The following is a 25,280-nucleotide window of genomic DNA, read 5'->3' as shown; positions in this document are numbered from 1 at the left end:
AATTAAAAGCTGCAGGTTTGCTATTTGGCGTTTGCTTTTTCATCTGGAAATATTTAGCAGCACTGATGGGATTTCTAGACATGTTGTAATATTTAGATTTATGACATTTTTAAGAGATTAATAAATAGATGACTTGCCAAATGTAAAATATTGCATACAAACACTGCACTATTATTATTATTATTATTATTATTATTATTATTATTATTATTATTATTATGCTCAACTAATAACAGAAATAGTTTCGAATACAGATACAAATAGATGATTTAAACAGGATTATATATGATGGTATTAAATATGAAAACAAAGTACATGCAAACTCATGATAAAATAATAACACGACACAAATAGATTTTGTTCCTAGGAGTATTATTTTAAACAATGGACCGCTGAGAGAAACAGGGAGGTAGACATGAAGGTACATAGAGAGCATGTTTAAATATCTTTAAGAAGTGTTTGTATCTGTACATTATCCACTTTGGATCAGGGCGGCGTGGGAGGTTCTCTCATACAGCAATGACATTCATGAATTCCATTTGCACATCACTCAGCGACAGTCTTTCTATCTGATTCCAGCAGCATTAACGGAGAGCTGTCTTGTTCAGCTCCAGCCCTCGGGGAGAAGCTGCTGCATTGTCTGTGTAATTGTGCACATGTCGTGACCTGACTCCCATCACCGCACGCTGATGGGCTGCACTGGACACCTTCCAAGTGAAGAAAGACTTGATCAAATACACAGCAGGGCTGCCCTGAGGGAGGCTTGCCTTGAAGAAGGAGCACATGGAATTCTTGTGCTTCACGCTGACAATTGAGACAATTGGTGAAACTCGCTGGCATTTAGGTGGAGATGTCACGATGGACAGCTTTGAGCCCAGAGCAAACTGTGCGTGTGTGTGTGTGTGGGTGGCACAGCACAGGGAATTGTGCGGTTAGGCAAAAGAAAAGACTCCGAGGGTGATGGAAGTATAGGTGCAGTGCAAGTAATTGCGGATGCAAATGTCAAATTGCACTGCGCCCTATGGAAGCTTAAGAGCAATGCAAGTTACTGAACACACACAGATAATGATCTGCAATCTTGATCCTGAGGGTCTCAAGGAGCGGATCGCTCTATTTAGAGGCCGCACCTGCACAGTTAGGAGTACAGACAGCAGTAGTTGCTGTAGGACATGTGGAGTATGAAAATACAAAGCAACGAAAAAATATGTCAAAGGAAGGGCAGTAAAGTCCTCTTGGTGCACGGAAAAGAAACGGTTTCTGAGGAGCTGAGAGTTGAGAGGAGCATGAGTTGTTTGGAAAAGCCTCGGCCAACATCAATTATGCTAGTCTCCTTAGGAAATTATATGTATTGGCCTGCCCATTTCAGCATGACTTCCAGCAATTTGCCTCTGGAAAAGGTGGATTGGGCTGTTCTTCCAGACATGAGGTCTGAAAGGAACCAGAGGCAGTGCAGAGAACACAGCACTGTGCAGGGATAGCGGTCCTTAGATTGACACTGGGGTCCAGCTCATCCCTCAATTCAGCTATTAGGTCTAGGATGACCTGCGGTGTGAGATGATAACGCTTTAGCACCCCATTCTCTGGCATCCCAAACAAAGTGACCCTGGGATTGAATATGCAGGGTCTTATCGTCTTGCCCTTCTCTGAACGTGTTCCTGTCTCTCCTCAACAAATGCAATGCAAGTGTTCATTGCACTTCAATTGAATTGTAATGGATTCATGAAGTGCAGATCTGACAGCGGGTGCAGAGCGCCAGGTGAACACCATTCTTCACATTCTCTGCATTTTTAGTGACCGGTAAAATCAGACTTTACGGCTGCTAAACATGATTTACGGCTTCACGCAAAGCCCTTGAAGGTCAAGGGGCTTGCCCAAGGCCTTTGAATGCACAGCAGAATCCCAGAATCTATTAGAGCTTTACAGTGCGCCCTTGAGAACATCCTGCCTGCAGCCCCCCTCTACTGAAGACCAGACTGGGTACCAGCACACTGTGGTCCGATTTTACTGGAGGGTTCTGTGGTGCTGTTCCTCTGAGGTGTGAGCACAGCGCAGTGCAGGAGCCTCTATTGCTGATCCACACGGACTGCAATTACCAGCAGCCCCCTGCTCCCCCTTTTTTCACAGTTTGACTGACAGTTAATTATGTCAGTGCCCTATTTCTTTTTTTTTTTTGGCCGCCAGATTTAAGCTCTCCAGATGAAAATATAAATGAGTCTGGCCCTTGCACTGCAGCTGAGGCCTCCAACTGGTTCAGTTTAATTTATTCTCCTAAAGCCAGAGATTCAGGCCTTTAAAAAGAACACAACTCTCAGGTTTCCTGTGCTAACCAGGACGCACTGCAGTGTGGCGGAGGATGGATTTCTCTTAACCCTTTCACTGCCGACACACGCTGGGTGCATGGCAGGCTGTTTGCTTGTTTGGTTGCTTGTGGACGCACGCTGGGAAGCCTGATAAATGTGTGTGACACGAGTTGTGTTTTTACGACATGTGCACAGATAGGGCTCTGGACTCTTGACCGGAGGGTCGTGGGTTCAGTCCCAGGTGGGGACACTGCTGCTGTGCCCTTGAGCAAGGTACTTTACCTAGATTGCTCCAGTAAAAACCCAACTGTATAAATGGGTAATTGTATGTAAAAATAATGTGATCTCTTGTAACAATTGTAAGTTGCCCTGGATAAGGGCGTCTGCTAAGAAATAAATAATAAATATTGTTTTGGGATACAGACCCCCCCTGCAATTACTGCAAACACTTTACTCCCAAGAGTTCGGATACCCTTTACATTCACTCTGCAAAAGAGATGGATTCTTCCAATGAAACACCTGCTAAATCCAAACCTGATTACTCTGTGTACAATTGATTTGAATGGAAACAGTGTTGCTTTCTTCATCATAGTCCAGGCAAATCATTCAGTGTGAAACTGAAAGCCTTGTGAAAACTCATTATTACTACTACTGTTCCAACAGCATAACCGATTACCACAAATTATACCAAGACAGCAAACTATAGTATATAAACTGTACATGTACATATGAACAGCGCACAGGCACACTAACTCCAGAAAGCTCTTCTACAAACTGGAAAGATCTATACAAAAGCAGCCTTGGTTTTTCTTGTTTTTTGTTTGTTTCTGCTGAGTAGTATATAGATATATTCTGTATTTGATTGCCCCTATTTCACAGCCAGGAAACCCACATGTGTTGTTTTCCAGTCTGTCGGCTCCCAGTTCAGTATAATAACATTCTTTTTGAATATCTGCCCACATGCAATCCAGGACCTGGTTTGTACCTCTCAACCCCTCATCTGCAACAATGTTTATCTGATTTGCTTCACTTTTTGGTGCGTGGAGTAAAATCTCAGCGAGTGCTGGGAAAGTCTCTCCTGAGAAACAGCACCATGACAGATGCTTTGCATTTCAGGGCTTTTCCGGCCAAAACCCTGCCTGTATTTCCTGGGATTATCCTTCAGACAGCAGCCCTCAGAGGAGGTCCCGAGTTCCTGCCTTTCCTGGCTGGGACTCCCGCTCAGTGCAGCGCTGGTACCATCATGGCTTCAAGATGCTGGACAGAGAGCGTCTTCTGCCAATCTTCTTTATTATTATTATTGTTTTTGCTTGAAAAGAAAATAAGCCATTTACATTATAAAACCAGTAAAAAAAAAAAATAAAAAAAAATAAAAAACACATTTGCAAAAAAATGTTAAAAGATTTATATTCATTTCCCTAAACCAGTGCAGATTTCACTTTACAATCAATATATTTCACCTTTTTTATTTTGTACAATTAAAATGGGTTTTCTTGGTTTTAATGTATTTTAAGAGTGTATGGTATCTGTAGAGGCAGAATCATATTCCCTTCTATCATTTCATAGTACATATGCAAAATGAATCTGCATGCCCCGCCACTGGGATATGAATACGTGTGTGTGTGTGAGTGAGTGTGTGTGTGTGTGTGTGTGAGTGTGTGAGTGTGTGAGTGTGTGAGTGTGTGTGTGTGTGTGTGTGAGTGAGTGAGTGAGTGTGCGCGTGTGTGCGTGTGTGCGTGCGTGCGTGTTGCAAACTCTCATAATTAAATGACTGGGTTTTATTCTGACAGTGCATCTCAATACAAAGTAACAGCCTGTCGTACATACTTACACAGTACAGTCACCCCGATCATCCTAAAGCTTCCCATTGTCCACATCAAGGCTATGGTGACACCTAGTGGTTACAGGAAGGATATTCAAAACTATTCACTTGCAATATATATTATTATTTATTTTCTTTATTTAGCAGACACCTTTATCCAAGGCGACTTACACAGACAATGGGAAGCTCCTATTTCAATGACAGCAGTGACTTTCACAATGGGAAGCTCCTATTCCAATGACAGCAGTGACTTTCACATTTGGAAGCACCTATTCCAATGACAGCAGTGACTTTCACAATGGGAAGCTCCTATTCCAATGACAGCAGTGACTTTCACAATGGGAAGCTCCTATTCCAATGACAGCAGTGACTTTCTCAATGGGAAGCTCCTATTCCAATGACAGCAGTGACTTTCACAATGGGAAGCTCCTATTCCAATGACAGCAGTGACTTTCACAATGGGAAGCTCCTATTCCAATGACAGCAGTGACTTTCACAATGGGAAGCTCCTATTCCAATGACAGCAGTGACTTTCACAATGGGAAGCTCCTATTCCAATGACAGCAGTGACTCACAATGGGAAGTGAAGTGGAAAGATGAAGAGCTCGAGCTGGAATCGCGTCGGCTAGGGGTGAGATAACCTGAGATTAAACAGGACTGACCAACAGCGATGCAACATTTCAACCTCAGCTTAGAATTAAAACATCTCACATTGAGAGAAAAAAGAGGAATGAGTCAAAGAGAAACACGCTACACATGAAACATCCCAGTATTTTACTAAAACACTGTACATGACATACTTCATTGCCACCGTTAATTATACACAATATAAACATGAAAGTCTGCAGCACCAGTTTATCAGAAACAAAGAAATCTAAATCAGTGCGACACATAGTAAGTAGCACGACACAGTTACAAAAAGTACCTGCAGTTTCTCTTCCACACGAAAAAAAAAGAATAAACCTGAAGCTATGAACATGATTCGACCTTTCAGTAAAAACAAATCAAACAATGTGACACGCCCCCTGGACAGTATGACACGCCCCTGGACAATGTGACACCCCCCTGGACAGTGTGACACGCCCCCCTGGACAGCGTGACACGCCCCTGGACAATGTGACACGCCCCCTGGACAGTGTGACACGCCCCCTGGACAGTGTGACACGCCCCCTGGACAGTGTGACACGCCCCTGGACAGTATGGCACACCCCTGGACAATGTGGCACGCCCCCTGGACAGTGTGACACGCCCCCCTGGACAGTATGACACACCCCCTGGACAGTGTGACACACCCCCTGGACAGTTTGACATGCCCTTGGAGAGTGTGACACGCCCCCTGGACAGTTTGACACGCCCCCCAGTTGAGAAGCACAGATCTAAATGACACCAAATTCCAAAGCCGTCCGTGACACAGAGTATAATCAAAACAGACATTTTAGGAAATGTTGTAACGGTCACCCTACACAGTTAATAGGCAACTGTACTGTCCTCCCTTAGGAGATACTACTGGCCAAATAAAATGGATGAAATGGATGTTTGAAGAAAACTGAGGTTGCAAACAGTCCAGAACAGATGCACAAAAACATACAACCACACACTCCAGCAAAAAACACAAAAGAAACTACCCCACTAACTAACTAATCCCAGTGATTCTCTTTGTCAGACATTGTGCACTTTTAAATTTTAACCAGATAATTTGGGGAGTAAATTTATTAGGACACTAAAGTGTCCCCGTACGGGCCACCAATCTGTCTGCTGCTTTAGTTTATTGTCTAGTTACCGTTTTTTGCTTAATTAGGTGGGGTAGTTTCTTTTGTGTTTTTTGCTGGAGTGTGTGGTTGTACGTTTTTGTGCATCTGTTCTGGACTGTTTGCAACCTCAGTTTTCTTCAAACATCCATTTCATCGCTCTCAATGTTTTTCATCTCCTGAAGACCTCTACATCATCATTCACATTCATCCCAAGTAATTAACTGGACTTCCATACCGGTTTGGTGAGCTCTTTCCGTTGACTTTGTCATCGTTGTTGTTTTTTTTCGTTTGTTACTCTTTGGGACTTCATTACTATTTTGTTGATTTATATTTTGTGTTGCATTGTTTATTCATTCTGTATATTAATCATCCTCTGTGTCAGTAATTGTTAAATTGTTGTGGTTATATTCTTAAGCTCTGCTGTGTATCTTCATTTATAATCTGTTTTCCTGGGTTTGTTTACACTATATTCTCTTCCTTGTCACTCTGTCCCTAATTGAGTTGTTTTCTTCTGTAATTGTTTAGTCTTATTCTTTTTGTCAAGCTTTGTGTTCCTTGGAATAAACCAGAGTTTGTTTAGTTAAATTGACGGATTGTGACGACCCTGTTTTACTGTCAGTCACCCTTACTGACTTATTTAGTTTTAATTATTTGGCCAGTAGTATCTCCTAAGGGAGGACAATACAGTTGCCTATCAACTGTGTAGGGTGACCGTTACAATGTTAAAAAAAAAAAAAAGAAAAAGCATCAGAAAAAGGCCCCCCCCTCCCCTCCCCTCCCCCCCTCCTCCTCCCCTCCCCTCCCCCCCTCCTCCTCCCCTCCCCTCCTCCTCCCCTCCCCCCCCTCCTCCTCCCCTCCCCTCCTCCTCCCCTCCCCTCCCCCCCCCCCTCCCCTCCCCCCCTCCTCCTCCCCTCCCCTCCTCCTCCCCTCCCCTCCTCCTCCCCTCCTCCCCTCCCGTTTAATCAGACGCAGTGAAGCTGAAGCCGGTTCAAGTTTAACTGGCATCGAGCTTTGCCATCTCCTGCACATAGATCCCTATACTCTCGCTGTCGAACAGCACGAAGAAAACCGTCTTGATGGAAGAGGACATGGTGGAGACGAAGTAGCTGGAGATGGCTTTCAGGATGAGCTGAGCTGCAGTCTGCTTCGGGAAACCATTCCTACCAAACAAACAAGAACGTTTCAACCACTCTCTGATGCAGTGTTCAATAGACTGGGCACAGAGCACAACGTTAGGGTTACACACTCTGATGCAGTGTTCAATAGACTGGGCACAGAGCACAACGTTAGGGTTACACACTGATGCAGTGTTCAATAGACTGGGCACAGAGGACAACGTTAGGGTTACACACTCTGATGCAGTGTTCAATAGACTGGGCACAGAGGACAACGTTAGGGTTACACACTGATGCAGTGTTCAATAGACTGGGCACAGAGCACAACGTTAGGGTTACACACTCTCTGATGCAGTGTTCAATAGACTGAGCACAGAGCACAACGTTAGGGTTACACACTCTCTGATTAGCAACATGAAAAACACCTCTTCTGTATACTGTAGGAATCCACTTTTGATAAGTTAGAGATTCTGTGATTGTTTTTTTCAAGCAATCTTTTGTGTTAGTAGCTGGTAAAAGTGTTATCTAATTAACACAAACATGTTTTTAAATGGTCATTCTTCAGCAGTCTTCTGAGGTTAATGACACTCGGATAAATTCTCAAAGAAGAAACGCACCCAATAAAGTCACCAAACCTGAAATAATCAGCTAAGACTTTTAACTTGGGAACTTGTAAGCAGTCTTGTGTTATTTCTTATTGTACTGTAACCGTGTTATTGTTCCATTCAGATAGAAAGTGTGCTAAGATGATTTGGATTTTGCGACTCTGCAGTGCTTGATTTCACACACGCGGAGGGAGATCCTCACCTGCCGCTGCCAATAGAAGGGAACGCGATTGACTTGAGCTTCTTCTCGTCCGCCAGCGCCAGGCAGTTCTTCACTGTCTTCTCCAGCAGCTCCTCGCACTTGTCAGAGCCCCAGCCCGGGCTGTTGCAGTGAATCACGAACTTAGCAGGGAGCCCGAAGCCTGGACTCAGAGCCGCTGCAAAACAAGCACAGCAATCAAAACAACAACGAGAAACACAGAGAAGCAAACCCTAGCCTGGATTCCAGATTTATTTCTATTTGTGATTCCTAATTGTAAGCAGCAGAACAGCCTGTTTATTTCTATTTGCGATTCCTAATTGTAAGCAGCAGAAAAGCACACTGAAATGGTTTGTTTTTTTAAAGGAATGGAGACTCACCTCCTGCCACGTCCAGCGGTCCGTTCTTCTTGCGCAGCTCGCTGACCGCCTCCTCAAACTCCTTGCCCCCTTTCTTCTCCAGAGCGCTCCCTGATCAACAACACCCCCAAACCGTTAGTGCCACAAGAGACAGGACAAGCTAGCAGCTTCTGTGTTAGGATTCACGGTCACACTTTTCATGAAGTGTCTCGGATTACTGTGCATTTCATAGTGGTACTTAGTAAATACATGTGCACTTACACATCACTACAATCTTATTCTGCACAGTTACAATGCAAACGTGGAAATCTCTTTGCAAGATACAAGCAAGTACACAAATGTATCAGAAAAGGGTTCGGGTTCGGGTTGTACTGTGCAAAAAAAAAGATGTACACATTAAGCACATTATATATGCATTATGTGTAAGTACGTGTGTATTTACTAAGTAACTACAATGTAAATACGCAGCAGTTAGAGACACTTCATGCAAAGCGTTTCCGGATTCAGCAGGTAAGGGAAACAAAAGTCAGCCAGTTTCTCTTAGAAGTTGTGGAGTCTCTCTGGGCTCCATCACACACTTACTCGTATTCCCTATCCGTTACCTTTCTTTGATGCCTGAACTTTGAAACCTAACTTTTCAATACAGAATCCAAATACCCAGACTGAGGACTGGTGAGTTTCCAGCCCATCCAGCCTCATGAATCTGTTTTAACTGACAGGGAAACTCTGAGGGAATGATCAGTTTGTGCAGAAATGTGGACTGTTTCCGTGTGGTAATTGGATCCAGGTAATTCAGGTAATTGAGAGCACTTAACATTACCCTTGAATGGGATCTTCCACAGCTGTGTTTATGTGATGCCTCGCGTTATCTACAGGGAGCTGGCACAGTGCTCTCTGAATCTACATTTCCAGTGATGCATGGCAGGTATGATGCCGAGAGCCCAGAGAGAAGGAAAGGAAGGGTTTCTGCAATGCAGAGACCACCTATTTACACACTGAGCACAGAGACCCAAGCCATGAGAACAAAGCAGGCAGAGTGGTGTGATTGTCAGCATCGCTCTGTTTAAACCCAGGTCAGGTAAAGGGCAAAGCGTGTCATGCAGTCCTGTCTCATCTTCCAGCAGTCACAGTGAGAGAGAGAGAATTACAAGACAAGCGGAGGTCATGTGATTCATCTCTATATAACCCTAGCGCTGGTCATGTGATTAATCTCTATATAACTCTAGCGCAGGTCATGTGATTCATCTCTATACAACCCTAGCACTGGTCATGTGATTCATCTCTATATAACTCTAGCGCAGGTCATGTGATTCATCTCTATACAACCCTAGCACTGGTCATGTGATTCATCTCTATATAACTCTAGCGCAGGTCATGTGATTCATCTCTATACAACCCTAGCACTGGTCATGTGATTCATCTCTATATAACCCTAGCGCTGGTCATGTGATTCATCTCTATATAACCCTAGTGCAGGTTATGTGATTCAGCTGGTCATGTGATTCATCTCTATACAACCCTAGCACTGGTCATGTGATTCATCTCTATATAACTCTAGCGCAGGTCATGTGATTGCATCTCTAAGTGTACTTGCTTTCTCATGGTAACTGTGGGTTCTCTCTTAATTTCATTGACCTTGCCCTGAACACCACAGGTGCTGCTACAGTGCAACACCATTATCTTCATTGTCTCGATTACTTTTCACCTGCTTCAGTGTGCTACTAATGTGCCAGGCATGCCATGAATTTAACTAACTGCACGAGGCTAAGCCTTCCTCTATCTGCTAACGTTCCCTGCAGCGCTCTCCTCTCTAGGGAGCCTCTGATTTCAGGATGCTTTACTATGCAGATCTGCTGAAACACACAGGGGTGGAAGTGGGCTGGTGAAGTCTGAACAGCACCATGCCAGAAGGGAACGGAGCTCAGCAGTGAATGCATGAGAAGGACAGCTGGAAGCAGGAGGGAGATGCACACAGGACACAGCGAGCTGCAGTGAGAAAGGCTCATTACCTACTTCCCCTCCTGTGTAGAGATCAGTATTGGTCGGGTGGATTACAGCGTCGCAGTCGATGGTGGCAATGTCAGCCTGAACAACTTGCAACTACAACAACAGCAGGCAAATAACATGGAGTCAGAACCACTGGGGGACAGGATGGGAACGGATGGGAACATTTAGGAAAGAATTCCTCCCAGGCCAGGCCAGGCTCGTGGGAAAAACAAGAGAGAGAGAGAGAGAGAGAGAGAGAGAGAGAGAGAGAGAGAGAGAGACGGCAAGCTGAAAATCAATCAACTGAAGTGTGATGGAAGATGAGATCCTCGAGGAGACCGGAGAGACGCATGGAATACAGCGCAGTCACAGCAAGCACAACTTCATCACAACTTCATTATGTCACACCCTCTCTGCAGAGATTCGGCACAATCCTTGAAAGACAAACTAAATAACTGCTTTCTCTTGTGTCACAGACACTGCTGTAGGATTCACATGTAATGCAGCAACACGCTGCTTCATTTGATTCTGCAGGAGTTATACAGGGTATTCATTTATTTAGTTTATTTTTGTACTTGTCAAGGATTTCCTGTATCTTTACAGAACATGAAACAATTAACAGTGAACTTCAGAGCTGTCATGGAAAGAACTGAAATGACTGGTTTTAAATATCAAACATATCCCATGCAACTTGCATATTCTCATCCTGTATGCAGTGCATCAGTGTGCCTTCACCACAAGCAGGGCTGCTTGTATAGTGCTAATATAAACCTTCCATGCTTCTGTTAATAAATGCAATACAGACCTTGAACAAATACAATCCTTTTCTTGTGAATACGCATGGATAATTATATATATACTGTATATAAATGCCTGCTTGCTCTGGGAAAGGCGCGCTCTGTGCATCACTTCAGTTGTATTCCTTGCAGCTCTGCAAGCCAGTGTGTGGGTGAGAATAGACACCTTCCCTTTACCTAGATCATCTTTAAGGTCAATGTCAGCATTGGTAGGATTGATAACAGCCTCCACATCAAACCCAGCCAAGTTAGTGATTTCACTGTGAATGAGGTTCAGCTGGAAAGAAAGAAGAGACATGCAGCAGGAAAGCAGGACAGCTCGAGGAGTCTGGGACTGCGTGTGCGCCCGGCAAGAGTCCCAACGAAGGAAAGCGAGGGGAGCTCAAGTAAAACAAGCCCCATTGCCAATGCAGAGTCATCCTGGTGAATGAATGGGAGGATGGCTTTCACATATCAACTCCTCTACTATTTCACATTTCTTACGATCCACACACACACACATCCTCCCACAAGCTCGTGGTGGCACTGCTGTCCTTATGATGGGGTTTGAACAGCACCAAACGACAAAACAGACACACTGTGATGAAGGTAGCGGGACAGCTTTGACAGCACCGTCAGTAAATACTGTTGCACACGTGATCACAGGTCCTGCTATTTGGTACAGATCTAATCCTAAAGGTTTATAATCCCACTGACCTTATCCAAAGCTTAATCTTGACTGTGTCTTTTCAGGACTCTGCACACAAATCCAATACATTTTAAATGACACTCATTTCTGTTCTCCGCTAACATCGCGTTCCTGCTTAAATTAATAATGAAAGCTCAGCCCCAGCTCTCTGGCACACTTCATGTTCAGTAACGTGTACAGCAGAGCAGTTATCAATTGGTTCAGTGATTCAGAGTACAATAATTACAGCCGATGAAGCAATTCAACTTCACAATGTGCAGCATCATTAGGGAGAACGCGTGTCCACTGGGCTTGCATTTCTGTCTCAAATTCCAGGATTGGGAAAGACAGGGCTGGTTTTGTTTATTTGCCCTTCTGTCCTCCGATCAGAGCCCAGTTGCTTAGCAACAGCTTGGGGAGCAAGGCTTAGGTCTTTCTTTGTTAATTACTTTGTGTTTCCAAAAAAAGAAGAGGATGAGAGGAGAGGAGTAGAGGAGAGAAGCAGAGAGGAGAGCAGAGAAGAGGGGAGGGGAGGGGAGGGGAGAGGAGAGGAGAGGAGAGGAGAGAAGCAGAGAGGAGAGGAGAGGAGAGAAGCAGAGAGGAGAGAAGAGGGGAGGGGAGGGGAGAGGTGAGGAAAGGAGAGAAGCAGAGAGGAGAGGAGAGAAGCAGAGGAGGAGAGAAGAGGGGAGGGGAGGGGAGAGGAGAGGAGAGAAGAGGAGAGAAGAGAAGGAGAGAAGCAGAGAGGAAAGAAGCAGAGAACAGAGGAGCAGAGAGGAGAGGAGGAGAGAAGATAAGAGGGGAGGGGAGAGGAGAGGAGAGAAGCAGAGAGGAGAGGAGAGGAGGAGAGAAGAGAAGAGGGGAGGGGAGAGAAGAGAAGGAGAGAAGCGGAGAGAAGCAGAGGAGAGGAGAGGAGAGAAGAGGAGAGGGGTGGGGAGAGGAGAGAAGCGGAGAGGAGAGGGGAGAGGAGGGGAGCAGAAAGGAGAGAAGCAGAGAGGAGAGGAGAGAGGAGGGGAGCAGAAAGGAGAGAAGCAGAGAGGAGGGGGGAGAGGAGGGGAGCAGAAAGGAGAGAAGCAGAGAGGAGAGAGGAGGGGAGCAGAAAGGAGAGAAGCAGAGAGGAGGGGGGAGAGGAGGGGAGCAGAAAGGAGAGAAGCAGAGAGGAGGGGAGAGAAGCAGAGAGGAGGGGAGAGAAGCAGAGAGGAGGGGAGAGAAGCAGAGAGGAGTGTCATTGGCCACCTTATAAAAGTTTCCCATGGGATATTGACACATTGAGCTTGCTTTCCAAATGCTCAGAATGTGCATTTAAAGTGCTTTTCCGTGGCTAAGCATGTTTTTCACTGTGCTTCAGTTTACCATAGTTCCTAATGACTTCCATTTGGTGTCTGTGCTTCCACTATACTTTCACTTGCTGCAAGTCACAATGCTTTTACTGCTGTTTACACAGTACACTTGTATAGGGGCTCTTGGAAATGAAGCACAGGGCAGTGCGCTCTACAGGGTGCACTCAGCAGTACCTTTTGCCCCAGGAAGAGGCTCTTGGTGGAGAGGACAGTGAACCCGTCCGCTGGGGGCCCCTCGGTGGTGCTGTCAGCGCTGGCTGCTTTACTGACCTCTCCCTGCTTCTTCTAAAGGGAAACACACAGAGAGCAACTGAATCACACTGTGAGAATACACACTGTAACAATACACCCTCAATCAAACACACACCCTCAATCAAACACACACCCTCAATCAAACACACACACCTTCCAGTCAGCGTCCCTGTTACTCTGCATGGATGCGAATGTGTTACTCTGTCAGGTTGAGTAGCTGCGGGGGGTCAGAGAGAAAGAGGAACAGCGCTGTTGTCTCTACATGTTTCTCAGGGGGTTACATGGTGCTCACCTTCTTGCCCCCAGCTGCCTTCTTGCCCCCTGCTCTCTTGGGCCCTGTTTTCTGGGCCGGGGGGAGCTTGGATTTCTTGGCGGGCGGGGGGGTGATGATGGCCTCCAGCTTGCCCTTTGAACCCCGCTTCTTGGCGAGCAGCTCGGGGTGAATGTTGGGTAACACTCCTCCAGCGGCGATTGTAACTCCTTTCAGCAGCTGGGAATGAGAACGAGTCTTTCACAGTGGATCACCATCACAAAGCGCTTTATAAGAGAGCGAGGAACAATGCATAATACATTACATACAGGCATAACACATTCAATAAAAGGCTACCATGACGGAAACAAAACCACAACTCGGGCAAAATAACAAGCGCTAGAGCTAAGCTGTGGGAACGCAGTCTGATGTTCTGAAATCTGAAGATCAGCTTTTCTTAAAGCAGGTTCATGAGAAAACATGCAGCATTAATAGACCAGAATCTCAAGGCTACTGGATTTACTCTAAAACAGCTCCAGAATGACTCCATTATCACAGGAAAAAATACAATACAATTCTACAGCAAAAAACAATCCATTTAATACCACATGCAGGTGCCTACATGAAACATCTGAGTTGTTTATTTCAGGTTTAGTAACTTCATTGCGAATCTAGTCTCAAATGCAATACGAAGCCTTGGCGGTAACTGTACTGTACTGTGGAGCCGCCTGGGAGCAGCAGTGAGAGCCCTGTACCTGGTTGAGCTCTTCATCATTGGCGATCGCCAGCAGGATGTGTCTGGGAGTGACCCGGCCTTTCTTGTTGTCCCGAGCAGCGTTTCCCGCCAGCTCTAAGATTTCAGCTGAAACAAAGCGTGTGGCAGTGTGATTAGAGTGTGTCTCGGGGGGCACTGTATTAGTGAGAGGGTAAGGGAGCTCATTGACCTGAGAGGGGCTTCGAGGGTCTGGCTGCAGCTGGGCATCGACTCCTTTGAGAGCAAACACCCAAGAGCACCAGACTGTGAGCTAACACTTACCTGGCTGGTTTCCATGGCAACCACACAACCCTGAGCCCCACAGGCCTTGCGCTGGAGAGGAGATGTGTGGAACACCACCGCTCTGCAGGAGGCGCTAAAGGGATCCCCACAGCACCAGCTCCACTTTTACAAACATCTCCTACCCGTCTGCTGCCCTATTGGGGGTATTTTCCATTGCTGTTTCTGCTTAGGATTACTAACTATAACAAGAAACCGCTGTGTCCCTGCAGCCCCTGGGTCCCTGTGTCCCTGCAGCCCCTGGGTCCCTGCAGTCCCTGTAGCCCCTGCAGCCCCTGGGTCCCTGCAGCCCCTGGGTCCCTGCAGCCCCTGGGTCCCTGTGTCCCTGCAGCCCCTGGGTCCCGGCAGTCCTTGGGTCCCTGCAGCCCCTGGGTCCCTGCAGCCCCTGGGTCCCTGCAGCCCCTGGGTCCCTACAGCCCCTGGGTCCCTGTGTCCCTGCAGCCCCTCCTACCTGTCAGGTACTCCAGCACGGCTGCCATGTACACAGGCGCCCCCACCCCGATCCTGTACTTGGGGTGCCCCTTCTTGATGTAGCGCAGCATGCGCCCCACAGGGAAGATCACGCCGGCCTTCGTGGAGCGAGATGTCTTGGTGCTCTTTTTCTTTCCTCCTCGGCTGGACATTGTGAGGTGCCAGTATTCAGTGTGGTGCTGCAGCAGCAGGAGGGAAAGGGAGTCAGTGCTTTCAATTCTGATAGGGCTCATCAGTCTCTCAATCCCGACTGTGAGGACTGTCAACTTGAGCATTGAATACTACTAATAAAAAACACTTGATAAAGCTGCATTATTGACAGCACGCTCAAGTACCGGCTTCTGAAAAAGATATTTCTGCACAGCCTTCTCTTCCAGCAACACGTTCTACAATGCAACCTGCCACCGTGCAGTGACGTCACACACGCAGGTACAGCAGCGCCGCGGCTCTGTCGGCTTTCACGACAGATGCACTGTATGTATTTATACAGCTTCTCGTTTAGTATTTCTGTCCAGAATCGAACAGCAACAACCCGAGAGACATTCTATAATTACTGGTCATGCAGTAACATACCGGTAAACTACGCGACACGCAAATACAGTACATTACTATCGTGATCGTTTCTTACCCTTTGCCATCTCCAGTGATGTGATATTTACTCGTAAAGTGCAGTATAGATTTACCCAATCCTCTCTGTGAGCTCTGTTTATAAAACTCTATGCAACGCGAGTGTTGTTCGCATGATTCATCTCCAATCAATGCAGTGCAAAAACAGCTGCGCTTTCCGGGTTTGGCAAGACACGTAACATCGCTCCGTGGATACAGTGAAGCACAGGAACCGCGCACGTCACCGTCCTGATTTGACAATACAATAAGGAATGCCAGTTATTGTGCGACTGCGGTAGGTAATGCGAAATCAACACACAAATAAATCAAACACAAGGGTTGCAAACCTGGATACAATACGGGCAGCCTGCCAGCATATAACATGCCAATAATATCACCAGGCCTGCGTTTGTTTATAAACAACACAGACATGATTAAGTGTATAGGACACACACGACTGGGTACAGAGCGTGCCGCTTTTACAAAACGAAACCTCGCACACTACGCGGGGGTTAATCACGTTTAAAGAATTGCAGTGTCAGTACTTACAGGATAAAGCACTGTTTCAATATGTCTACTGCTGTTCCTCTCTCCGCTTCACATACACTACAGACTCAGAGACGGCAGAGCAGCGTCTCCCAGCCACACTCCCACAATCCACAGCGAGCTGAATCACAGCGCTCCAGCACCAGAGGAGCAGCTCTGTGCAATGACAGCAGACACACAGAGCAGCGTCTCCCAGCCACACTCCCACGATCCACAGCGAGCGCAATCACAGCGCTCCAGCACCAGAGGAGCAGCTCTGTGCAATGACAGCAGACACGCAGAGCAGCGTCTCCCAGCCACACTCCCACGATCCACAGAGAGAGGAATCACAGCGCTCCAGCATCAGAGGAGCAGCTCTGTGCAATGACAGCAGACACGCAGAGCAGCGTCTCCCAGCCACACTCCCACGATCCACAGCGAGCGGAATCACAGCGCTCCAGCACGAGAGGAGCAGCTCTGTGCAATGACAGCAGACACGCAGAGCAGCGTCTCCCAGCCACACTCCCACGATCCACAGCGAGCGCAATCACAGCGCTCCAGCACGAGAGGAGCAGCTCTGTGCAATGACAGCAGACACGCAGAGCAGCGTCTCCCAGCCACATTCCCACGATCCACAGCGAGCTGAATCACAGCGCTCCAGCACGAGAGGAGCAGCTCTGTGCAATGACAGCAGACACGCAGAGCAGCGTCTCCCAGCCACACTCCCACGATCCACAGAGAGAGGAATCACAGCGCTCCAGCACCAGAGGAGCAGCTCTGTGCAATGACAGCAGACACACAGAGCAGCGTCTCCCAGCCACACTCCCACGATCCACAGCGAGCTGAATCACAGCGCTCCAGCACCAGAGGAGCAGTAGACATATTGAACTGGTTCTTGGCTGTGGTTGTATTTGAATGTATTGGTATTTGAATGTATTGGTATTCGAATGTATTGGTTTTTAGGATAGTGCAACATCCCCTGTGGAGTCTCTAGACTTCATGCAGGGTATGCGTTAAGCGATGGCATTTCAAATTGCATAGCTTTTCAAACAATATAGGAATGGCTGACATCAGAAGACATTTTCACAAAGTGCACAGGATCACTCCAGAAAACATTTCTCATCTCAGAGTAGACAAAAACAAAAAAGACACTGGCTTCCACTGGACTAAATGCTATATTATCATCATCCGTGCATTAAAAACACCTTCACCGTACTGACCTTGCAAGAGGCTGGTCAATATCTAAATCCACCACCAGGGGGCGACCACGGTCCATCAAATCCCAAAGTTATGAAGAAATGTGATGAAAGGCAAAAGAAACGTGTTTCAACTATAATAATAATAATAATAATAATAATAATAATAATAATAATAATAATAATAATACACCCATTTTAAGCACATTCTTGTCTTTATTACTGCATCACGTTAAGCTCATAAAGTATCACTTTATCTCCGATTACTTTACACTTGTTTAGCAATATACTGTATATCAATAGCATGTATGAGTACTGCTGGGGGAGGCATGATTCATCTTTATTGTATTGTTTGTTTGCAATGACTGAGACACTCCCATGGCATTGTCTGTGCACAGCGGGGTTGAGCGGAGCTCGGCGGCTCTGCTGCTCTCGTCGCCTGCAGTAGACATGTGAAGCACAGGATAGATAAGCAGCAAGTGTCTTTAGAGACGTAAGAGCCGCGGCCAGCTGGTGCGCATCGTGTGTTGCTATAAATGCAAAAATAAATAAAAATAATAATAAAGAAAAATGTGCTGCAGATGTGTTTTTATTGAGACACGCTGTCTGATTGGCCCTGGTTATATAATGGCAGTAGAGAGGGAGAAACACGAAGCACGCTTCACTTGAAGGCACGTAGCGTGAAGTACACGTCGTTTAAAGCGGTCTGCCTTTATGTAAATCTGCTAGTCGAATACGCTAGGTGAAGTGCGCCCTGATGCTAAAAGGGGCCAGTTCCTACATTATGTGTTTCTTTAACGAGTTGATTTACTGACACGATAATAAAAGACAGACCGATAAATCCCCGAGCCCAGTCCATGTTCCACTTCGTGCGTGTGCAGCATGTCACCTGACTGCCGTTTAAACCAATCGCTGGCCACACAGGTGACTCCACCGCCACAAAAACACTGTGATCTGTCAACATTACAGTGAAGGGAACAGCGCACAGGGCAATCGGGATAAACAAGACATCTACAGCTGAATCAACAAGGGGAAAGGGTAAGCTAGAGTCGACTTTTCAACAAGAAGAAACGTATTCATCTGCACTGTGCCTGTGAGTCGCTAAGCAGAGCTTTTACGTTTCTGTTTGTTTGTTAGTTTTTAAAGTTCCGTGAGAAACTCGAGTTTATTGCGCGAGTGCTGAAAGCATGTGTTAGTATATAATGCTACCGGTACAAACATGACATTGTTATTGATAGAAATGCATTATGTTCGAAACGTAAACTGAGGTGATCTTTCTGCATAGAACACGCAGCGCATATTCACTGTAGGAAGCGCAGGTAGAAGTCGTTTTACATGCGACCCATTCCACTTACTGGAGAGACAGAACAGACTGCAGCCTCTAAATATACCCTTCTAAAAAAACCAAGCCGTTCACAACGATGCTGTACATGGCTTTACATGCGACCCATTCCACTTACTGGAGAGACAGAACAGACTGCAGTCTCTAAATATACCCTTCTAAAAACCAAGCCGTTCACAACGATGCTGTACATGGCTTTACATGCGACCCATTCCACTTACTGGAGAGACAGAACCTTCTAATGTTCCCCATGGTAGTGGTTTCCTCACGCTGTTCTCATTGTCAAACTGGATTTAGCAGTTTACCTTATTTATAAATATGCTGTACCTCCACCTGACTGTTCTTTACAAATGCCAGCCTGTGCTTTGCCATGCGTTCACTGCTTTATTACACTTTGCTGTTCTTTATTACACGTTGCTGTTCTTTATTACACGTTACTGTGCTTTATTACACGTTGCTGTGCTTGATTACACGTTGCTGTTCTTTATTACACGTTGCTGTGCTTGATTACACTTTGCTGTGCTTGATTACACTTTGCTGTGCTTGATTACACGTTGCCGTGCTTGATTACACGTTGCCGTGCTTGATTACACTTTGCCGTGCTTGATTACACTTTGCCGTGCTTGATTACACGTTGCCGTGCTTGATTACACGTTGCCGTGCTTGATTACACGTTGCCGTGCTTGATTACACGTTGCCGTGCTTGATTACACTTTGCCGTGCTTGATTACACTTTGCCGTGCTTGATTACACTTTGCCGTGCTTGATTACACGTTGCCGTGCTTGATTACACGTTGCCGTGCTTGATTACACTTTGCTGTGCTTGATTACACGTTGCTGTGCTTGATTACACGTTGCTGTGCTTGATTACACGTTGCTGTGCTTGATTACACTTTGCTGTGCTTGATTACACTTTGCTGTGCTTGATTACACGTTGCTGTGCTTGATTACACGTTGCTGTGCTTGATTACACTTTGCTGTGCTTGATTACACTTTGCTGTGCTTGATTACACGTTGCTGTGCTTGATTACACGTTGCTGTGCTTGATTACACTTTGCTGTGCTTGATTACACTTTGCTGTGCTTGATTACACGTTGCTGTGCTTGATTACACTTTGCTGTGCTTGATTACACGTTGCTGTGCTTGATTACACTTTGCTGTGCTTGATTACACTTTGCTGTTCTTTATTACACGTTGCTGTGCTTGATTACACGTTGCTGTGCTTTTACTACGGGACACTTTTAGAAGGGCTGTCAGTACTGTCATGGAAGTCATTGAATCTGCGTTCGACCCCCTCAGATCCTGGTGGTAATGCCAGTCAGATATCTGCCTAATCTGCTCCCTGTATTGCTGGCTTTAACTGCAGCGACCTGTGTGCTCGTTCCTGGGGCTGCCCTTTGCCCAAATCATTGCACAGAATTGCTGATTCAGGATCCAGCAGTGCAGTAATGTAGCAATGTTGATCAGGCAGCTAATCAAAGCTTTTATTCCAGAAATGATTAACTGAGGGGAAATATGAGACACCAAATAAGATTTCTGTCAGGATCTTTTCAATATACATTCCAGGGCATGAGATATTAATGCACCATGAATGCCTGCGTGGCGTCCTTTCTTTACAGACCTGTGTGATACAGACTGGATGAGTCTTTACGCCTGAATCAGGCTTCAGCTCTGAGCAGTGAGTTGTCACTTGTGTGATACAGACTGGATGAGTCTTTACCCCTGAATCAGGCTTCAGCTCTGAGCAGTGAGTTGTCACTTGTGTGATACAGACTGGATGAGTCTTTACCCCTGAATCAGGCTTCAGCTCTGAGCAGTGAGTTGTCACTTGTGTGATACAGACTGGATGAGTCTTTACCCCTGAATCAGGCTTCATGCCTGCAGATTGTATTAACTCTTCTGTCTTGTGTTTGTTTTCTCAGACATGAAGAGACGGGCTGTGGCTGCAGAGTCTGCGAGACAGGTGCACTGGAACATTGAAGGAATGGGATGCTGGCTCACATTGTATTGCACTGTGTTCCTGTGATCCTGCAGTCCTGGCTTCTGTCACACTGCAATATTAACGAGCGTGCGTGTGCAGTAATGTGTGCAGCACAGCTCCCATACCTCCTGATATCCAAACACTCCTTCTTCTAGGAATGGGATCTCCAGCAAAAGAACAGTCTGTACAAACCATGTGTCATACTAGAGTATTGATGGGAGAGTGGAGGCGAAGGAGACTCCTTAATGGATTCTGAACTCTAACCTGTTTATTATTAGAAATTCAAGTAAAGCGCTTTGACGTTCCAGATGCAAGGAACAAGGGGATTAGCGTGGGGAGAGATGAGAGGAAAGGGCAGCTCTGAGGGGATTAGTGTGGGCTGGACGTGTGGAGCACAGGGGGGTACAAAGGACTGGAGACAGAGCTAGCATTGTTAACAAACCAAACTGCTTTCTTATACAGGCCATTCGATATTGTTATGTTAAAGTTACATTTCATATCAACAACTCACTAGAAACGTATACTTCAGCCACTTCAGCAACTCGAATACACACGCCCTTCATCTAAAATATATATAATAACACAACAGCACACGCAGTGTGTGCCTCTGCATGCTGATCACAGGGTTACTGACTCTACGAGAAAACCTACAGCTTTTATACAGTGCTTAGTGGTATTGTATGTAAAGCTGTCTCACCTCTCTGTCTGTCTGTCTCTCTCTGCCCCTCTCCCCCTCTCTCTCTCTCTCTCTCCCTCTCTCCCTCTCTCTTTGTCTCTGTGTCTCCAGACAGGACAGGTGTGGGACTCATTGAAGAAGGCTGCCTTTGTTCTGGGCTCTGGGCTTTTCATCTTGGTTGCGTTCAGGAACTCCGTCACTTGGTAAATGCAGTTATAAAACGTTTTATATAAGGCTAGGAAACTTGTTTTCTTTAAGTGTATTGTCTGCCACACCAGGGAGGTATTTGTTTGAGCACCTCAGCTTGGGAGTGGGAGAGGACTGTGTCACAGCACTAGAGTCCAGTGCGCTCTGTAGAAGAAGTCGGAAGTCTAGTTTTCTTTGAGAATGCTAAAACGTTCAGGTCCTAGTTCCTGAATATGTCATGACTGAGTGATTGAGTCGTTCACAATGGGTCAGTATTGAGGCTGCGTTACTTTCATTTCTTACCTTCCAGGCACCTGCAGCGGTTCTGGGGAGCGTCGGGGGATTTCTGGCAGACGCAGTGGGGGAAGCTACACAGCCTGTTCGGGGGCCATGAGGTGGCGCTGTTCTTCCTGGGTGAGACAGCGAGACGCTCTCCTCAATATTCCTGCTCTGCAGTCAGCTGCTTCTGCTGCTAAATACAGCCACTATTAAACAGGGGAGTCAGACAGAGCGCAGGTCTGCACAGATAATCACATGAAGCAGCTCTTCTGGGCTCTGCATTGCTGTTTTAGGGTTTGTGTAATTTAGGTTGAAGCTCAGGTTGTAGAGCTGTAATGCTTTTGAAGAGTTCAGAGAGTATTTGTGGTTGCTGTGCACACGGCAAGGGTTAATGCAGCCTTTGACTGGGAATGTTGTCAAAGGGTCTGTTCCAGGGCTTCTTCCTGACAAGTTCAATAGAAACTGAGGGAGCAACTCACTTCACTTCAGCTGAACTCACTTCACTTCACTTCAACTGAACTCAGTTCACTTCACTTCACTTCACTTTCAGCTGCATTTGCTCCGTTTGTTGTATTCTTTAATATTCCTCAAGTGTTTTTTTTCCCCCAGCTAAATGTTAACGGATTAGTGTCCCTTCATTAAGAGTTCCTGGGTGCTGCACTAACTGAAGTCCTTTAACATGTAGTGAGAGGCTGTCAGGGATACAGCATCCAGCAGCTCTCCCAGTCTATCACTCTGTCTCTGTGCAGGGACCATGCTGGCTCCTACCATCGCATTCTGGTCCTTTAACGCAATGCTAATGCTGGCCGACGCGACTGGAGTCCCTGCCTTCATCACCCGCTACAGGATTCAGAGGGACAGGAACAATCCGGTATGTACAGACCTGCAGATTGGTAAGGGGTCGCTGTGCTAGCACAGAGCAGCACTGCCCTGCTTGGAGCCCGCAGCATGCTGAAGAATAAAGAGGCCGGGTGCATTATAGATCAATGCTGGTGCAGTATAGGTCAATGCTGGTGCAGTATAGGTCAATGCTGGTGCAGTATAGATCAATGCTGGTGCAGTACAGGTCAATGCTGGTGCAGTATAGATCAATGCTGGTGCATTACAGGTCTAATATCGGTGCTCTCCAGCCCCTCTTGAACATCTCCCTGAATGGAGACAAACGATCTGCACCCTGCACCCTGCTTCCAACACAACCTGCCATTATCTCTTGTGACGGAATTCCCATGTGTTATCTCTTGTACACAGATAAGAGATGTACGAGGCACAGTACATGAAAACATGTCAGAACGTTCTGCTGCATCAGCAACACGCACTGGAAGAGGGTTTCTTGGGATCCAGTGGATAGGCATTATTATTTCACAGCTCTCCAGTTTACTCCAGATATTGTAACACTGCTGGGTCATGGCAGTGGCCCACACTGTTCTCACACTCACTGATAAGATTGCACTAGTACTACAAAGTGACTTCAGTAATAAAACTAGACATTTTGTCAATTGCTTTTGTGCTTTTGTAGTTTGAACATGCATTCTTAGAATGCAAACTATTTGCAGCCCTAGAAACACACACAAGGGCGGTGGCTGTTGTATTCACACCCTCTATTTCAAACACACACAAGGGCGGTGGCTGTTGTATTCACACCTTCTATTTCAAACACACACAAGGGGGGGGGTTGTTCAGTGCAGTCAGTCCCCTGGTTGACATGCCCCTCTCCTCTCCCTGTGCAGGTTGAGCCAGCGAAGCTGTGGCAGGCTGTGAGGACGGTTCTGTTCAATCAGTTCTGCCTCTCTGCTCCCATGGTGATGCTCATGTATCCCATCATGCAATGGAGAGGAAACCCATGTGGACCGGAGCTGCCTACCTTCCACTGGGCGCTGCTGGAGATCGCCATCTTCGGGCTGATGGAAGAGATCATGTTCTACTACTCACACAGGTACAGGGAGCTCCTGAGCAAGAAACACACACACAGGCTAGTCAAACACCTGAAAACCAGCCACGCCACGCCACGCCACGCCTCACCAAACCACGCAGCGTCACACCTCACCACTCCACGACACGCCGCGTCACACTGCACCACACCACATCTCACTATACCACACCTCACTATACCACACCACACCACACCTGTTTTTCTGTTTTGTGTTTTGTCTTCAGGTTGTTCCATCACCCGGCTCTGTACAAGCATTTCCATAAGGTGCACCATGAGTGGACGGCCCCAATCGGAGTGGTGGCTCTCTATGCCCATCCTGTAGAGCACGTGGTAGGTGGAGAAGTCAGCGTGTTTTAATGGCACAGTGTCCTCACTCTACACATCCTGAATGACGGGACAGAGGACTCTTCAGCTTTGTAACAGTGGTGTTCAGTGCCTGCGATTGATTGTAGTGGGAGGTATTGAGTGACGAGACGGAGGACTCTTCAGCTTTGAACAGTGGTGTTCAGTGCCTGTGATTGATTGTACTGGAAGGTATTGAGTGACGGGACGGAGGACTCTTCAGCTTTGAACAGTGGTGTTCAGTGCCTGTGATTGATTGTACTGGGAGGTATTGAGTGACGGGAGGGAGGACTCTTCAGCTTTGTAACAGTGGTGTTCAGTGCCTGCGATTGATTGTAGTGGGAGGTATTGAGTGACGAGACGGAGGACTCTTCAGCTTTGAACAGTGGTGTTCAGTGCCTGTGATTGATTGTACTGGAAGGTATTGAGTGACGGGACGGAGGACTCTTCAGCTTTGTAACAGTGGTGTTCAGTGCCTGTGATTGATTGTACTGGGAGGTATTGAGTGACGGGAGGGAGGACTCTTCAGCTTTGTAACAGTGGTGTTCAGTGCCTGTGATTGATTGTACTGGGAGGTATTGAGTGACGGGACGGAGGACTCTTCAGCTTTGTAACAGTGGTGTTCAGTGCCTGTGATTGATTGATTGTTGGTTTGTTTCTTTGCAGTTATCCAATATGCTGCCTCCCATGCTCGGTCCCATGTTAATGGGCTCCCACGTTGCCACCACCACGCTGTGGTTTTGCGTGGCTCTGGTGATCACCAGCATATCACACTGTGGGTACCACCTGCCCTTCCTGCCCTCTCCCGAATTCCACGATTTCCATCACCTCAAGTGAGTACCAGAGACTCCCATCACGTCATGCTCTCCTCCCCTCTGAGAGGGTGGAGACGGGTGTCCTGTACACTCTGGTACAGAGCTCTGGACTGTGCAATGTAATAACAGTGTGGCACGTCACAGTGCCCTCATGTGGCCTGGGTGTGTAATGCACTTCAAATAAAATCTATGGCTGCTTCAAGTCACAAACCAAATCACACTGATCTAAAACCCTCTCGCCTCTCGCATGAGTAACACTGAGCATCAACGAGGACTCTCAATTCAGTGAGGCTGTCTGTATAAGTAACACTGCATTGAGGACTCTCAGTGAGGCTGTCTGTATAAGTAACACTGCATTGAGGACTCTCAGTGAGGCTCGCACTCATGTTTTTAAAGCCAGCGCTCCTCCTCGCTGTCTCTGCAGGTTTAACCAGTGC

At 46.6% G+C, this 25,280-nt stretch overlaps 2 protein-coding genes and 1 long non-coding RNA gene across 8 annotated transcripts in view; 1 reads left to right on the top strand and 2 right to left on the bottom strand.

Moving 5' to 3' along the window:
• Positions 1 to 325: 325 nt before the first annotated feature.
• Positions 326 to 6,613, bottom strand: LOC117431377 (uncharacterized). The gene is made up of 3 exons (XR_009308181.1): positions 4,294 to 6,613; positions 4,132 to 4,194; positions 326 to 3,609 (listed from the first exon to the last, which is right to left on the bottom strand). It is a non-coding gene; the product is annotated as an uncharacterized LOC117431377 (long non-coding RNA).
• Positions 6,614 to 6,820: 207 nt separating this feature from the next.
• LOC117431166 (core histone macro-H2A.1) lies at positions 6,821 to 16,541 on the bottom strand. 4 transcript variants are annotated; one of them, XM_058996561.1, is made up of 9 exons: positions 16,121 to 16,522; positions 14,946 to 15,144; positions 14,196 to 14,302; positions 13,483 to 13,680; positions 13,113 to 13,223; positions 11,112 to 11,211; positions 8,173 to 8,262; positions 7,796 to 7,970; positions 6,821 to 7,033 (listed from the first exon to the last, which is right to left on the bottom strand). In XM_058996561.1, exons 2-9 carry the CDS (start codon positions 15,115 to 15,117, stop codon positions 6,868 to 6,870), a joined length of 1,119 nt encoding a protein of 372 aa, XP_058852544.1. In that variant the 5' UTR covers positions 15,118 to 15,144; positions 16,121 to 16,522; the 3' UTR covers positions 6,821 to 6,867. The 4 variants fall into 4 exon arrangements, 3 of the variants coding, with proteins under 3 accessions (XP_058852544.1, XP_058852546.1, XP_058852545.1); XM_058996563.1 differs by lacking the exon at positions 11,112 to 11,211 and adding an exon at positions 10,161 to 10,251 and having other exon boundaries at positions 16,121 to 16,519; XM_058996562.1 differs by lacking the exon at positions 16,121 to 16,522 and adding an exon at positions 15,594 to 15,875.
• LOC117431150 (fatty acid hydroxylase domain-containing protein 2-like) overlaps positions 15,847 to 25,280 on the top strand; it is a 9,909-nt gene continuing 475 nt past the window's right edge. The window contains exons 1-9 of one of the 3 annotated variants that reach the window (XM_058996564.1): positions 15,847 to 15,866; positions 20,557 to 20,597; positions 21,403 to 21,494; positions 21,788 to 21,891; positions 22,506 to 22,627; positions 23,484 to 23,689; positions 23,911 to 24,016; positions 24,695 to 24,861; positions 25,268 to 25,280. The exon at positions 25,268 to 25,280 is cut by the window's right edge and continues 475 nt beyond it. In XM_058996564.1, the coding sequence (XP_058852547.1) occupies positions 20,559 to 20,597; positions 21,403 to 21,494; positions 21,788 to 21,891; positions 22,506 to 22,627; positions 23,484 to 23,689; positions 23,911 to 24,016; positions 24,695 to 24,861; positions 25,268 to 25,280 (849 nt within the window). In that variant the 5' untranslated portion in view covers positions 15,847 to 15,866; positions 20,557 to 20,558. Of the gene's footprint in view, positions 15,867 to 18,197; positions 18,386 to 20,556; positions 20,598 to 21,402; positions 21,495 to 21,787; positions 21,892 to 22,505; positions 22,628 to 23,483; positions 23,690 to 23,910; positions 24,017 to 24,694; positions 24,862 to 25,267 lie in introns of those variants that run through there. The other 2 variants (XM_034926707.2, XM_034926708.2) reach the window with 2 other exon arrangements.

Source organism: Acipenser ruthenus, chromosome 22 (assembly GCF_902713425.1).
Source record: "Acipenser ruthenus chromosome 22, fAciRut3.2 maternal haplotype, whole genome shotgun sequence".
Lineage (NCBI taxonomy): Eukaryota > Metazoa > Chordata > Actinopteri > Acipenseriformes > Acipenseridae > Acipenser > Acipenser ruthenus.
The sequence above is the reverse complement of the archived record's forward strand: the minus strand, read 5'-3'. Positions and strand labels throughout refer to the sequence as shown.